This window comes from Castor canadensis, chromosome 6, assembly GCF_047511655.1.
Source record: "Castor canadensis chromosome 6, mCasCan1.hap1v2, whole genome shotgun sequence".
Lineage (NCBI taxonomy): Eukaryota > Metazoa > Chordata > Mammalia > Rodentia > Castoridae > Castor > Castor canadensis.
This window is the reverse complement of record NC_133391.1, coordinates 27,770,307-27,783,210: the sequence shown is the minus strand read 5'-3', so window position 1 is coordinate 27,783,210 and position 12,904 is coordinate 27,770,307. Positions and strand designations below refer to the sequence as shown.

Below are 12,904 nucleotides of genomic sequence, written 5' to 3'. Positions count from 1 at the left end.
GAGCAGGGGTTATATTCTCTTGGAGCGGACCTGTTTGAAAACAAGGAAGTGGGCGGAGCTATAAGCCCCACCTCTGGAGAGATTTTCCTGCCTACAAAGTCTTTCCAAAGAAGTAGGCAAAGCAAGGCCAGTTTTTTTGTTTGCTTTTCTTTTTTAATTTTTAAAAATAGCCTTGCCCTATGCTTGCTCCTTGAACCTCTGCCTTCTTCGCACATGCTAATTATTTTATTTTGCCAAACGAAATGCTTAATCTCTTAATACTTCTGAACTAATGTGAAAGTCAATAGAAATACTTTACACCTTGTTAGATCTTACGTTAGAGCAGTTATTTTACAGAATTTTAGATGTGGTTCTTTTTAAGTAACTACTGGGTGAAGAGGAAATATTTTAGTGATTCTTTTCCCCCCCCTTTCTTTTGTGGCCAAGGAGAGAGAAAAATTAAAATTATTTTAAGTCTAGCTTTCCTGCCTGGCACTTGACCACCTCCTTTTTTGCTTTCATCTGCTTCTGTGCAGTTTGCAGACTTTCCTGGCTCCCTTTCTCCTGCCCGGAATGTGCATTACTGTATTTGCTTTTCAACCAAATAATTCTTCCTAGATACTTAGTTGAATTACTGCAAATTCCTTCTATCATTTGAATCCTTCTATCATTCTCACAACTTTGATTTGAAAATTCAAAGTATTGTAAAGTAGTGGATCCCCTAACTGTGGCTTTGATAACTGATACTGCAAAAACCCAAGCCAGAGGCTCTCAGGGCCTGCCTTCCTCGCATGAATCAATGCACAGAAAAGGAACCGATTAGAAGTGTCCTCATAGACAGGACTCTGTCTTCCCAAGACGTTTTATTTTGTTAAAGGGCAGCAGTATCTACAGGATGGTTCATAATTATTTCCCAGATACTTAATTAGCATCTCGAGGAATGAATATTTTAGTTAATTGGCCATTTTGACCCCAGTCTTGACTTTATGGCAAAAATTTATTATACTTGCAGATGCTTCTTAAAATACTTGTTTCAGGACTGGAAGTGTGGCTCAAATGGTAGAGCACCTGCTTTGCAAGTGTGAAGCCCTGAGTTCAAACCCCAGTCCCACCAAACAAACAAAAATACTTGTTTCAATCCTTGCCCATCTCCATAAAGGTTCTTTCTTTCCTTTCTTTTTCTTTCTTCTCTCTCTTAAAGATCAATTAAAAGAGCCCTAAGAAAACTGAATGATTGGGGGTAAAAATCCTGAATAAACAAACTTTACTACGTGATGTTTAAATCCTTGCCTTCAGTTAGAATTCTTATTTAACAATTATAAAAAAAGAGCCTTATCCAAGAATAATAAGTTTTCAAACTCTGTGAAGAATTTTCCGTGATATAGGGACAAATATAAGCTAGTGTACAGAACTTATCAAGGAATTTCTTGCCAGAAACTGCAAACGAGATTTTATGTTCATTTATTCTGTTTAAGAGTTACTGGATGCTTGCTGGTATATTCAATCTTCAAAACACTTTAAAACAGGTATAGAAGTTAAATAATTTATTGAAAGTCACCGGTAAATGGTAAGCCAGGATTTGGAGCAGGTAGTCTGGCACCAGGATGACCAACTTAACTGTGGCAATGTACCGCTCCAACTCCAAAGACATTTATTGAGTCCTCACTGCTGGCTAATCAGTGTGCTAGACAGTAAGGACACAGACGTGTTATTCTGATGACATAAAACCTCAGCGAGAGGGTGCTTTACTTCACTTTTAATTTAAATCCTTACTTAAATCCACATAGAGTTTTTATTTTATTTTATTTTTGGTACCGGGGTTTGAACTCAGGGCCTCACACTTGCTAGACATGCACTCTACCACTTGAGCCACTCTGCCAGCCCTAAGTATTTATGCTAATAAGTAAATATTTAGTCTTATATCACCTTGCCATGCAATTGTATAATTGTGAGAAATGTTGAGGTAAATGAAAGTGCCTCATTGAATTAGCAGAAAGCAATTTCTAATTAATAATAATTTTAAAAACTTCTTATTTTGTTTCAAATGTTATGGGTTTGCAACTTGGATATATAGAAAAAGTTTCCTTTAGACTCTGGGTTTATCTACAAGGAGACCCAGGGGTTCCTCAGAAGTCTTCCTGATACCTGAAAGAAGAATTTTGATCCCAAGTTTGTTTTTGGGCAAAGTGGAGGATTGAAGATGTCATACCCAGAGTAAAGAAAGCTGAAGATTTATTGAAAGGACAGCAAAAGCTCCCAGCATGGAGGAGCTTAGGAAAGCTAAGCAGTAGTACAGCTGGAGTCTAGGAGATGATATAGGGCTCTGCTGGCTTAGGTTCACCTATCCTACCTTGAAACTACATTTGTGAGTGTGATTGGATGTCATCTAGTTGAATCCTGCTGAACCCCCATCGCCTGGTCATCCCCCTCCTCATCAAACTGGACATACCAGGAGGGTCTGGTTAGCTCCTTGTGGCCTTGAGGCCCACCATTTACATTTTATAGCTACCTTTTGTTATCTTGGTGAGAGGTTTGCTGTTTTACTTTTCTGAGAAGCCTGCTTTTCATGTCTCTTTAGATGTTCATTTTCAAAGATGCCTTCCTGTCTCCCTTATCTAAGATAAAGGCAGTTGCATTTTATCATCTTGGTGAGAGTTCTGTTGTTTTACTTCTTTGAGGAGCCTGCTCCTCATGTCTTCTTAGATGCTTACTTGTAAGGATGCCTTCCTGTCTCCCTGATCCAAGACAAAAGTCACTTCTTCTGTTTGCTCTCCTGACATTCCTGAGAACTTGAGCTTTGATCCTGCAACTACAGGTGTACTGGAAAGTCAGCACAGCTCTTTGCTTTGTGTTTGGGTAAGAGAAGAAGTCAGACAAGATGCAAAAATGTAGTGAAAGTGATAGTAAAGTTTGTTAGGAAGGGAATTTAGTATAACAGGATAAAAGCAGGGAGAAATGAGAAAAAAGGGAACAGTATTTCCTGCTTCCCAAGCAGGAAATGGATGTATAAACTCAAAATGGTGGCCCGTCCCTCTAGTCTTACAACTATCATTCAGATAATTGATCTGGATGGCAAAACATGGAGATGTCATATAGGCCTACCCAAAACACAGGGACATAGGTGTTTCAAACTTTCCTTATCCAGAAATGCCTTTCATTGTTTCTGGCCCTCTACTCATCCAAGGGGCCTTTCAGCTTAACATCTCAAAGAGGAAAGACAGATGCAGGAAGCCCCTTTAAGGCTCCCTATTCTTGTAACTTTAAAAGGAGATGGGAGGAGGCTAGTTGTCTGGTTTTTTATTTTTTACTTTCTGGTTCCAATGTTTGTGCCTAGCCCATTTCATATTTATTAAAATAATATAATTTCCCTGTCTCATCTATCCTGCCTCACAAGGAGACAGCCAGAGCAGCCTCAAGGACTGAACTGTGTGTGTGGCCTTTCCTGTGTTAACTAGTTTAGCCTCAAAGCCAAGTGATGTTATGATTAAGCAAGCTTGGCCATTTCATCAGTACTGAAAGCATTCCTGTCTGGCCCATCACTCCAGTTTTGAGAGCCTGACAAGAAAACAACCAGCCCTCAGTCAGCAGCAGAACTTTGCAGAGACTATGGTCATCTGGTCTAGTTGACAGTACATGTGGCCAGCTACAGTCAGGTCCCCAGACTGTAAGCTTGGTAGGCAAGATATAAAGGAGCAGGTGACGCGGCCCGTGCTAGGCAGAACTCAGAATTCTGTGATTTTGCTGGAGGAGTGTTGTTTACAAGCACAGGTTCTGAAGTCAGTGAACTGCCTGGTTAGAATGCTGTAGTAGATGAGAAATCCCACCTGGAGTACACAGCAACCTGAATTGCTTGGGGCACCTCCACTGCGTCCCACTTGCATACTGAGTAGCTCTTAATTTGTTGTTGGTGTTTTTTTCAGACAGTTTCGTCCAGTAGCCCTGGCTGGCCTCGAACTCTAGATCTTCTTGCCTCAGCCTCTGGAGTGCGTGGTTGGATTTCCTTAATTCTTGAAAGTTTTTTCCCATGGCAACCAGAATGAACTTTGTAACCACACCATCCATTAAGCGCAGTCAGCCCGGGGGTATTCATAGGAGAAAATATGTAAATGAAGAGTAGGAATTTGCGCTTTTCATTGGAGACGGTTTAGGAAGGCGGGCCCTTTGCTAGCGAGCTAATTGGGAGCGGAGCCTGCCTGTCATTGGCTACCGGAGACGAGGAAATTGCGGCGCCCAATGGGAAGGCGCTGCCTAGTGGCAGCAAAGAGTTTGTCCAGGCAGTTCCGGTGTGGTACGCTGCGTTCCTGGAGGGAGTTCAGTCGCTGTGTTTTGGGCTTTGATTGGTTTTGATTCCACCGTCGCTGGAGTTTTAGTCAAGGCGAGCATGTCGGGTCGTGGAAAGCAGGGCGGCAAAGTGCGGGCCAAGGCCAAGTCCCGCTCGTCGCGCGCAGGCCTGCAGTTCCCGGTGGGCCGAGTACACCGACTGCTGCGCAAAGGAAACTACGCGGAGCGCGTGGGCGCCGGCGCGCCGGTGTACCTGGCGGCCGTGCTGGAGTACCTGACCGCCGAGATCCTGGAGCTGGCGGGCAATGCCGCGCGTGACAACAAGAAGACGCGGATCATCCCTCGCCACCTGCAGCTGGCCATCCGCAACGACGAGGAGCTCAACAAGCTGCTGGGGAAAGTGACCATCGCTCAGGGCGGCGTCCTGCCCAACATCCAGGCCGTGCTGCTCCCCAAGAAGACGGAGAGTCAGAAGGTGAAGAGCAAGTGACCCCCGAGGCCGCCGCCGCCACCACCGAGGAGCTGACGTCCCCAGGAAGGCCTCCTTCCATCGCCGTCCCGCAGTGTTTGAGAACGCGCTGGGGGTCTTGGATCCAGCTGGGACCTGGGCGTTGAGAGGCCCGTCGGAGTCGGGAGCCAATAAAGTCGGTGAAAACCTTGTAGTCCAGAGAGCTGTGTAGTTTGGGACCTGCGGGTGTCGGGGTGCTGGGTGGGGGCGCGGCGGAAGCGTCTGGTGGGTCAGCCTGAGCCCCCCCTGGACTGCTCGATCATCCCGGAGACGATCTGGGAAAAGGAGGGACACCTGGAGGGACCCGGTGGCCTGGGATGGGGGGTCTCATCAGCACTCAATGGGGCAGAGGCGAGGCGAGTGAGTGCGGTGCAGGGCCCACTCTGGAATGATTTCTGCCACCTCTTCCCCGGGATTTTGCTGCCATTCCGGGTGTGGGCAGTCAGGGTGCAGTTCGAGGAAGAGAAGTACGGGTCCAGATAGTTTGGGGCAAGAAGTGTTCTTCGTGGCTATGCTTTCGAAAAGGTGGAGTAACTTACCGTTTTTGAAGGGTGGTGTCAATTGAAGTGATTCTGCTTAGCTTTAGGTAGCTCTTGTGTTTTTATGTTGTGGATACCATGCATCGTCACCGAATACGTTTAGGTTCATATGTGTTTAAAATGAAGGAAACATCCAGTAAACTTTGTGTAACAGAAGTATGAGTCATGAGGGTGGAAATCCTTCCCTTGACACTCGTGTTGCGTAACGTGAAACCTTCAGTCCTGAGTTACACGTGTTTTCGAGCTTTTAAAATTATTTTCTTAAGTCTTAGCTTCACAATGGTCTTGTCTCCATCAGAGTGTGGCAATTTTCTTGACTTTGCTTTATAACAAAACCACTGCTTTTAGGAGTTACTTTTATTCAACAGGTAACTTCTTTGGAATCCCGTATGTTCTGTCACTAAGGCTGAAGCAATATGACCCCATTCCAGTAATACCTGTAGGAGTTATTTTGCTTGATGGCACAGTGTTGTTTTAATAAATGTAAGGAAAGGTAAAGCCACATGTTTTAAGTATAGGGAGAAATACATTTCAGGTCAGGAGTCCACATTTAAAAGTTCAGCACTGGTAACCTTTTTTTCCATCCAGCCTAAGCAAGTTTTATCCTCCCCCCTTCCAAAAAAAAAAAAAAATCAGTGTAGATTTTACCTCTTTGGATTCATCTTACCTGTGTGTCAGAGTTGAGGTCTTCCTGGGCTGGGTGTGGTGGGGCACATACATCTTTAGCAGTGACTGGCCCATTTCCCCACAATGGATTTGTTTTATCCCAGTGTTTACTGAACATCCATGGTGCTCTGTAGTGAGGAGACTGTGCTATGGGTGAGGCCAACTAGATTTCCACACTCTTGAAACTCAGTTTTTTTTCCCTTGGTTTCTGAAGACAGGATAAGGAACAAATAAATAATATTATAAATCGGTTTCTGTTAGTATTTGTGTCTCTCTGCTGTTTGTTGAATGTTTGTTGGCATTACTTCTTCCCTGTGGTCTCCTTTGAGGTATACAAAGGTCAGTCCACATGTGCCTCTGTTAGGAAGATTATTGCCTCCAAATGCCTGAGGGGAACAGACCTCAACAGCACAGTTTCAAGATGTCCAGTGATTGACCCCTTCCATTCATATTTCTTCATATGCAGAATAGTCCTAGTACCTGTTTTGAGATACACTTACCATATACCACATATGAGGTACTTAAACTGAAATGAGTACCGTTTCCAGAAGCATATGAGTTTACCTTTATAAGTTAAGTTATAGGTAAGCATGCTAATAGAAGTTGTAAGTATTATTGAATTGTTAGAATTAGTCTCAGTGATACCATTTGGGGTATCACACATAGCCCTCTGTATCTATGGGTTCCACATCTATGAATTCAGCTGAGGATAAGAAATATTTGGGAGAAAAATATGACATCTATAACTGAACATGTATAGATTTTTTTCTTGTCAGAATTTCCTAAATACAGTATAACAACTACATGGCATTTACACTGGTAAATTTTATAAGTGATCCAGAGTTGATTTAAGGTGTGTAGGAGGATGTGTATATATAAAGGCCCATGAAGTTCTACAGAATTTGATAGCCAAGGGGGTCCTGGAACCAATCCACCATAGATATTGAAGGATGAGATAACTATACATTTATGACATGTATCGACTGCTGATGTTTTAACATTTAAGTCTTACTTCCTAAAGATATGAGGCATTTGAAAGATTATTACCAAAGCGATGAAATAAGAACAAGGCCCTCAAGACATTTATATAAAAAAAAAAACAACCAAAAAAACGCACTTCTGCCTTTCCCTCTGATGATTCACAGTTGTCTACCTAATCCTGTACTAGAGGAACAAGATGGGCGAGATACAGAAACTACCCCATGTCCACCCATCCTTCACCACTATCATCCAAGGGGTTTTTAGGATCCTCTCAAATACTTCTAACCCCTTGCCACTCTGTTCATGAGATTTTTTTTTAAACTGAACAATTTATTGGCATTTAAAAGTCATATAGCCAGCAATATCATTCTAGCCTAAGAGCATTGATGAACAGACAGTAGTTCTTGAGGTTAATTTAAAAGGTTATGAGGCCATATGAAAAGAAGACAGGACACAAAGTAGTGTAGACTGAATTCAGGTTTTTAATGGATTTCCACTGCATAGTTTTATTTGCTCACATGCTCTTTCCTACAGAGATAAGCCATTCAGTGTGGCTAGCTGTAATGATTTGGCCAGGATTTGTTTGATCCTCGTTTTTCCTGTACAGCCAGTCTAGACTTTGTATCCCTGAGAACTGGTCTGTTTAGTTTTGTCTGCCTGGAATCAAAAGGTTTATTCCACTCCATAACTGGTGATGCCTGGCATACTGAATGCAAATTCTCTGCAAATCCTCTTTCAAGGATGAAAAGGTCATATACCACAGTATTGAAGAACTCAAGTTCTCTGAACTTCCACCTAGATTTAAATTTGCTCTGCTCCTTACTAGTCTCATTTTTGGGAACAACTCAGTGTCTTTCATCCTCAATTTCATCTATAAAACGGGCATAGTAATAGTTTACCTCAGGTTTTGGGGAGGAATCAATGAGATAATATGAAGGAGGACACTAAATTTTCTGTGTAAAAATATGTCAGTGAATAGTAACTATTCTTATTTCTATGTGAAACTGGATCTGGAGTGTGTAACAGTACTTATGGGACCTACGGAAACAAACACATATTCTACCAATCCTGTGACTTATCATAGCAAACCAAGAAAACATTTCCAGTGGCTATTTTACTAGTTACAGGGCATCTGCAATTCTATTTGTAACAAGAATAAAGTAATAAATGATAAAAGTTAGTGAACCCGAATATACCCATATTTTTGTTCTGAAGACAAACTAGTTTAGAATTAATGACTTGTTAAGTATACCCATGCAGATTTAAAAAATTATAAGTTGAATAAATTCACTTATTCAGCAACCTGTGTGTTATGCCTATCATCGGTAACCAGATATCAAGAAACTTACCTAGGATGGGAACATACTAGAGAAGAAGGTAGTAACATTACATGTAGAGAGAGGGAAGATGATGGGGAACAGCGAATAGGGATACCTGTGTCACTCAGCCAGGAATATTGGCTGGTGGAAAGAGAAACATATGAAATAGGCCTGGGTGTAAGCTAGCCTGCGAGGTGTGCACAAAGGTAGGGTCAAGAGACCATACTGGCAGTTGGACTCGAATCTGAATCTAGGTATATGAATTGGGACTCATGATTGAAAATGGCCAGAATGGATAAAATTACCTAGAAAGAATGTATAGATATGTAGACAAATATATGGAAACTTGCCACAGCTGACAGGCTGTAGAGAGCTATGAGATTTGCTTGGCAGAGGAAGAGGAGCAGTAAGGGGACCAGAAGACATGTAGAAGGACACCAGGAGATAGAAGTTTTTTCACAATTTGGATCACTGAGTCCATGACATCCCTCCCAGGTTACATATATTTTGTCACATAACTAGAAAATAATCTTTTAAAGTCATTACTTTTGCCCCACACAAAGGAAATGCTGATGAGCTGCCTCACCTTACTGATGAAACTGGAATGCATAGGTGTCTTTACCCTTTACGTTTTTACCTTGCATTTTTCCTTTGCCTACACAGTAACTAGACTGTGAAAATGCCTCCTTAAGACGTCAAGAAGAGGGGCTGGTTGTAACTCAGTGTAGAGTACGTGCTTAACGTGTGAGACCCTGGGTTCAATCAACCCCAGGATTAAATAAATAAATAGTCACAAAGAATATTGGTAAAGAGCCTTTAAAAAAGACGTATTTAGTTGAATGTAATTTTTTACCTACTCATTTTAATTTTAAAGAAGTTTTAGAAAGTGATAAGTTATTTCATTATATCCATGTAGGTGTTTTAAAATGTTTAAAACATGAGAGGTTTGACACTGACAATCCTTTTTTTTTTTTTTTTTTGAGACAGGGTCATGCTGTGTAGCCTAGGCTGGCCTTGAACTCATGATTCTCCTGCCTAGTGCTGGGTTTGCAGACATGAGCCACCATGCCCAGCTCCATTTTTTTTTTTTTATTAAATAGAAAATGTTTAGTTTCCTAAAAGAGGAAAATGGGAAAATGGAGAACAAGAAGAGCATCACACACATGCACACACAAAGATATGAAAGTAGCTTCAGGCATATACTGAAATTATCCCTTTAAAGCTTTGCTTTCTTTACTAGAAGAAAGAAAGTTTAGGTGTGGAAAATCAGATTTTCACATTTACATACATGAAAGAGAATGTCAGCACATTTGAACAGTAACTTGGGTCCCTGGAAGTTTTATTAAGCCATGCAATTAAAAAGCCATTACTGCATAACTCCAAAGTATGGAATCACTCAACAAAACTACCTTTCTTTTAGACAAACAAGATGAGTAATCTGCCCATGAGGGTTTCTTGGCTTTCTATTTTAAACTATTTCTCAAATGAATTATCTATTTTTTTCTCAAAAGCTCAATTGCACAATGTCCCTGATGAAATTGTACCTATAAAAGAGATAAGTGTGCAATTAGCATCACAGTGAAAAAAGCATAAAGGAAGTGCATTGGGTGGAAGATATGTAGTTTTAAGTGTGAAGAGTAGGATAAAGGCAATGGTTGGGCTGGTGGAATAGCTCAAGTGTAGAGTTCCTGCCTAGCAATCATGAGGCCCTGAGTTCAAACTCCCACTATGCCAAAAAAAAAAAAAAAAGCCAAAACAAAGAACCTGTCAAGGTGGGTCAAGAATCACCAATCATGGGTCTGGGCAGACAACAAAATGGATCACTTCTCAGGGGTACAAAGACAAGACTGAGAAAGAAGCTTTTTGTTAGGTTTGGAGATGGCGTCCAAAGCAAAATTTGTCTTAAGGTCACTGGCCTGGAGACTGGATGAATGCTTCATCTCTTGGAAGTAGTTCACAAATGGATTTGTTAGACATGTCTATCTCTTTCCCATAGTTTCCTCTCTTAAAAATATCACTGAACATTAGCAGAAGATGCAGGAAATAGAAGACTAAAATGATTTTACCATCATTTTTCTATCTTTTGGCAATGATCAAGTGCAAAAATGATCTTATTGAAGAATGCAAATCTGATTAGATAACCAAAAAAAAAAAATCCAAGATCTCTTCTTCCAAGGCAAATAAACTCATCACTGAAGTGTTTTAGTCAATATGGGAGCTCAATTCAGCATGAACATACCTCTTAGCCATGAGCAGGTACACCTCATATATATAAAATCACAAGCAGTCTATTTGCACACTCTTGCTGAGTTGAGTATCCTGGTTGAAGCAATAAACATTGTATGGAACCTCTGACATACCCATAGTTGAACAAGTTAGGTTTATTGCTTTTCCACAAAGGAGAACACACATTCTGGAGAAATGTGGGGTGTCTCAGCAAGAGGATGTTTGGGTTTATTATAGGATTTGGGTTTGTGTCAGTTGGCTTGAAGATTTTGCTCAAGTAAACTGTAGTACTGCTGTCAGTACTACAGTATGTACTATAATGTGCGGCCAAAGTGAAGCCAAAGTTGTAACTGGTACATATGCCAATGCATACCTGGATAGGGGCTCTTTAGACTTTTGTGTGGTTTGACCAGTGCTTATGATTTTTTTTTTTGTGTTCAGACATGGTTAGACAGTGGTCTTTTTGTTTTGATTTTTCATGGTTTCTTAGTGGGCTAGTCTTGTGCTGGTTTCTGTGAAATTGTTTATGTTAACAGAAAACCACAATAAAGCTGTGTCAGGCTACTTCTTAGCTTTTGCAAGGCCTAGGTTGTAGTCTAGACCATTGCTATCAGTTATGGGCTGCTTTTCCTTTCCAGTAGCTAACGAAAAGCTTTCCAGTAGCATCATACAAAAGAGGTAGCTGCTGTCTTTGAGTATTTTACTCATTCATTTATTTTAGACATCCAAATTCTCTAATAGCATCCTGTTCTGATGTTTATCAAGAACTTTATCATGGGACTGGGGGTGTGGCTCAAGGGGTAGAGCTCCTGCTTTGCAAGCACTAAGCCCAGAGTTCAAACCCCAGTCCCACCAAAAAAAAAAGAAAAAAAAAAAAACCAGAAAGGATATTTTGAATTTATTATTTTGTCTATACTGTCATGTTCTACTTTCTTTGGCACCATATTCCATGTTCCTAATTCTAAACTGTGCTTTGCCTTTCATGATGCTTATATGTAATTCATATGGACTAAATTTGTACATTCCAATATCCTACCTCCTATTTCCCAGACCAAAGAACAAAACCAACTCCATTAGTGCCATCTCTACAATTTTGCCTCCTGGAGCACAGAGTGGAGTGGAAAAGTGTAAGGAAGGGATCTGAAGGGGGCAGACCCCTTAATTGTCCAAATATATAGTGTAAATAGGTATCCAAAGTCATGGTGGGGAGGATGTCACTGGGTCTCTCATGGCATGACAATAGTTAGCCCCTCACAAAACTCTTGCTATGCAGAATGCTTTGGCAAGAGCAAACAGGGCAGATAGATGACTTTCACAAGGGTAGTAGGCCTGACATGAAGTCTATAAAAGGCATGCTGTCCTTTTATACCCTCACCAGCAGCAGGGAACTCACACCCACTCTTCTTTGCTTCAGCCCATCCACTAGAACTAGCTGATGCTTAATCTAAACACAAGGAAGGCTAGGAAATGAAGAAGAGTAGGTGTAATATTTCTAACATGGAGCCTGAAAAACAAGAAAGAAAATAGCATGGAGCCTGTCAGTTAACTGGTTCTCTTGAGATTTTCAGGCACAAAAATGACACAAAAAGTCTGTATCATTAGCTAGAACACATAACTAGCTCCTCCTGCCAGAATTTTCTCAATTTGTTTTTGCTAAGATAATCTGTGCTTAGAATTTTATGAGTAGTTTTGTGATCGTGGAGGAAAAGAGCGCTGGATTTTCTCTGGTTTCCTATCTGCCAGATAAGAATTTATTGCCTGTGAGCTTCAAATTCAGAGTTCACTACCTGCTCTAGCTAATAGATGGCATTCTTTCTCATGTTTCTCCATCCCAGTGATCTTGATGTTGAGTTCTCTCAGAAGAGGGCACTGGAGGGACATTGAGGAAGAGCATCTTTTCATGTGGACTGGAGTAAGGCAGGCAACTGGCCTGCAGGCAGGTTTCATGCTAGGAAAGCAGCTTAGTGACAGAGAGGGCACAGCTGGCAAGGCCCAGAACATGTATTACAGAAAGTTTGCTGACACTTGTTCAAATCGATTTGAAGAAACAAAAATAAAATATAGGAAGTTGATCAAACCATGAAGCATCTATTTAAATAACTGATGTTGTTCTGTTTTTCTTCATAGATGCGTTTTCTCATGCTATTCTTTACTTTTTCATGTTGACCCTCAAGTTTTTTTAAATTTTAAAAGAACACATATTTTATGAAAAAACTCTTTAACTATGGATTTAAAAATGAACTAAATGCCTACTTGTATATAGATGTTAAAATACATCCACCCCTGGCCCAGGATATTTTGCAGTTAAGAACAGATTAGGAGCAGATGCTGTGTTTGTACATGGCCTGTTTTACTTCTCTTATCACTCAAGTGAAGGTATGGTTTTCTCTGCAGTATAATATGCT

General features: G+C 41.0%; 1 protein-coding gene across 1 annotated transcript; it reads left to right on the top strand.

The window, feature by feature from the left end:
* The first annotated feature begins 4,208 nt into the window (after window positions 1-4,208).
* H2aj (H2A.J histone) lies at window positions 4,209-4,922 on the top strand. The gene has a single exon (XM_074076007.1). The coding sequence runs from the start codon at window positions 4,361-4,363 to the stop codon at window positions 4,748-4,750; it is 390 nt and encodes a 129-aa protein (XP_073932108.1). The 5' UTR covers window positions 4,209-4,360; the 3' UTR covers window positions 4,751-4,922.
* Window positions 4,923-12,904: the final 7,982 nt, after the last annotated feature.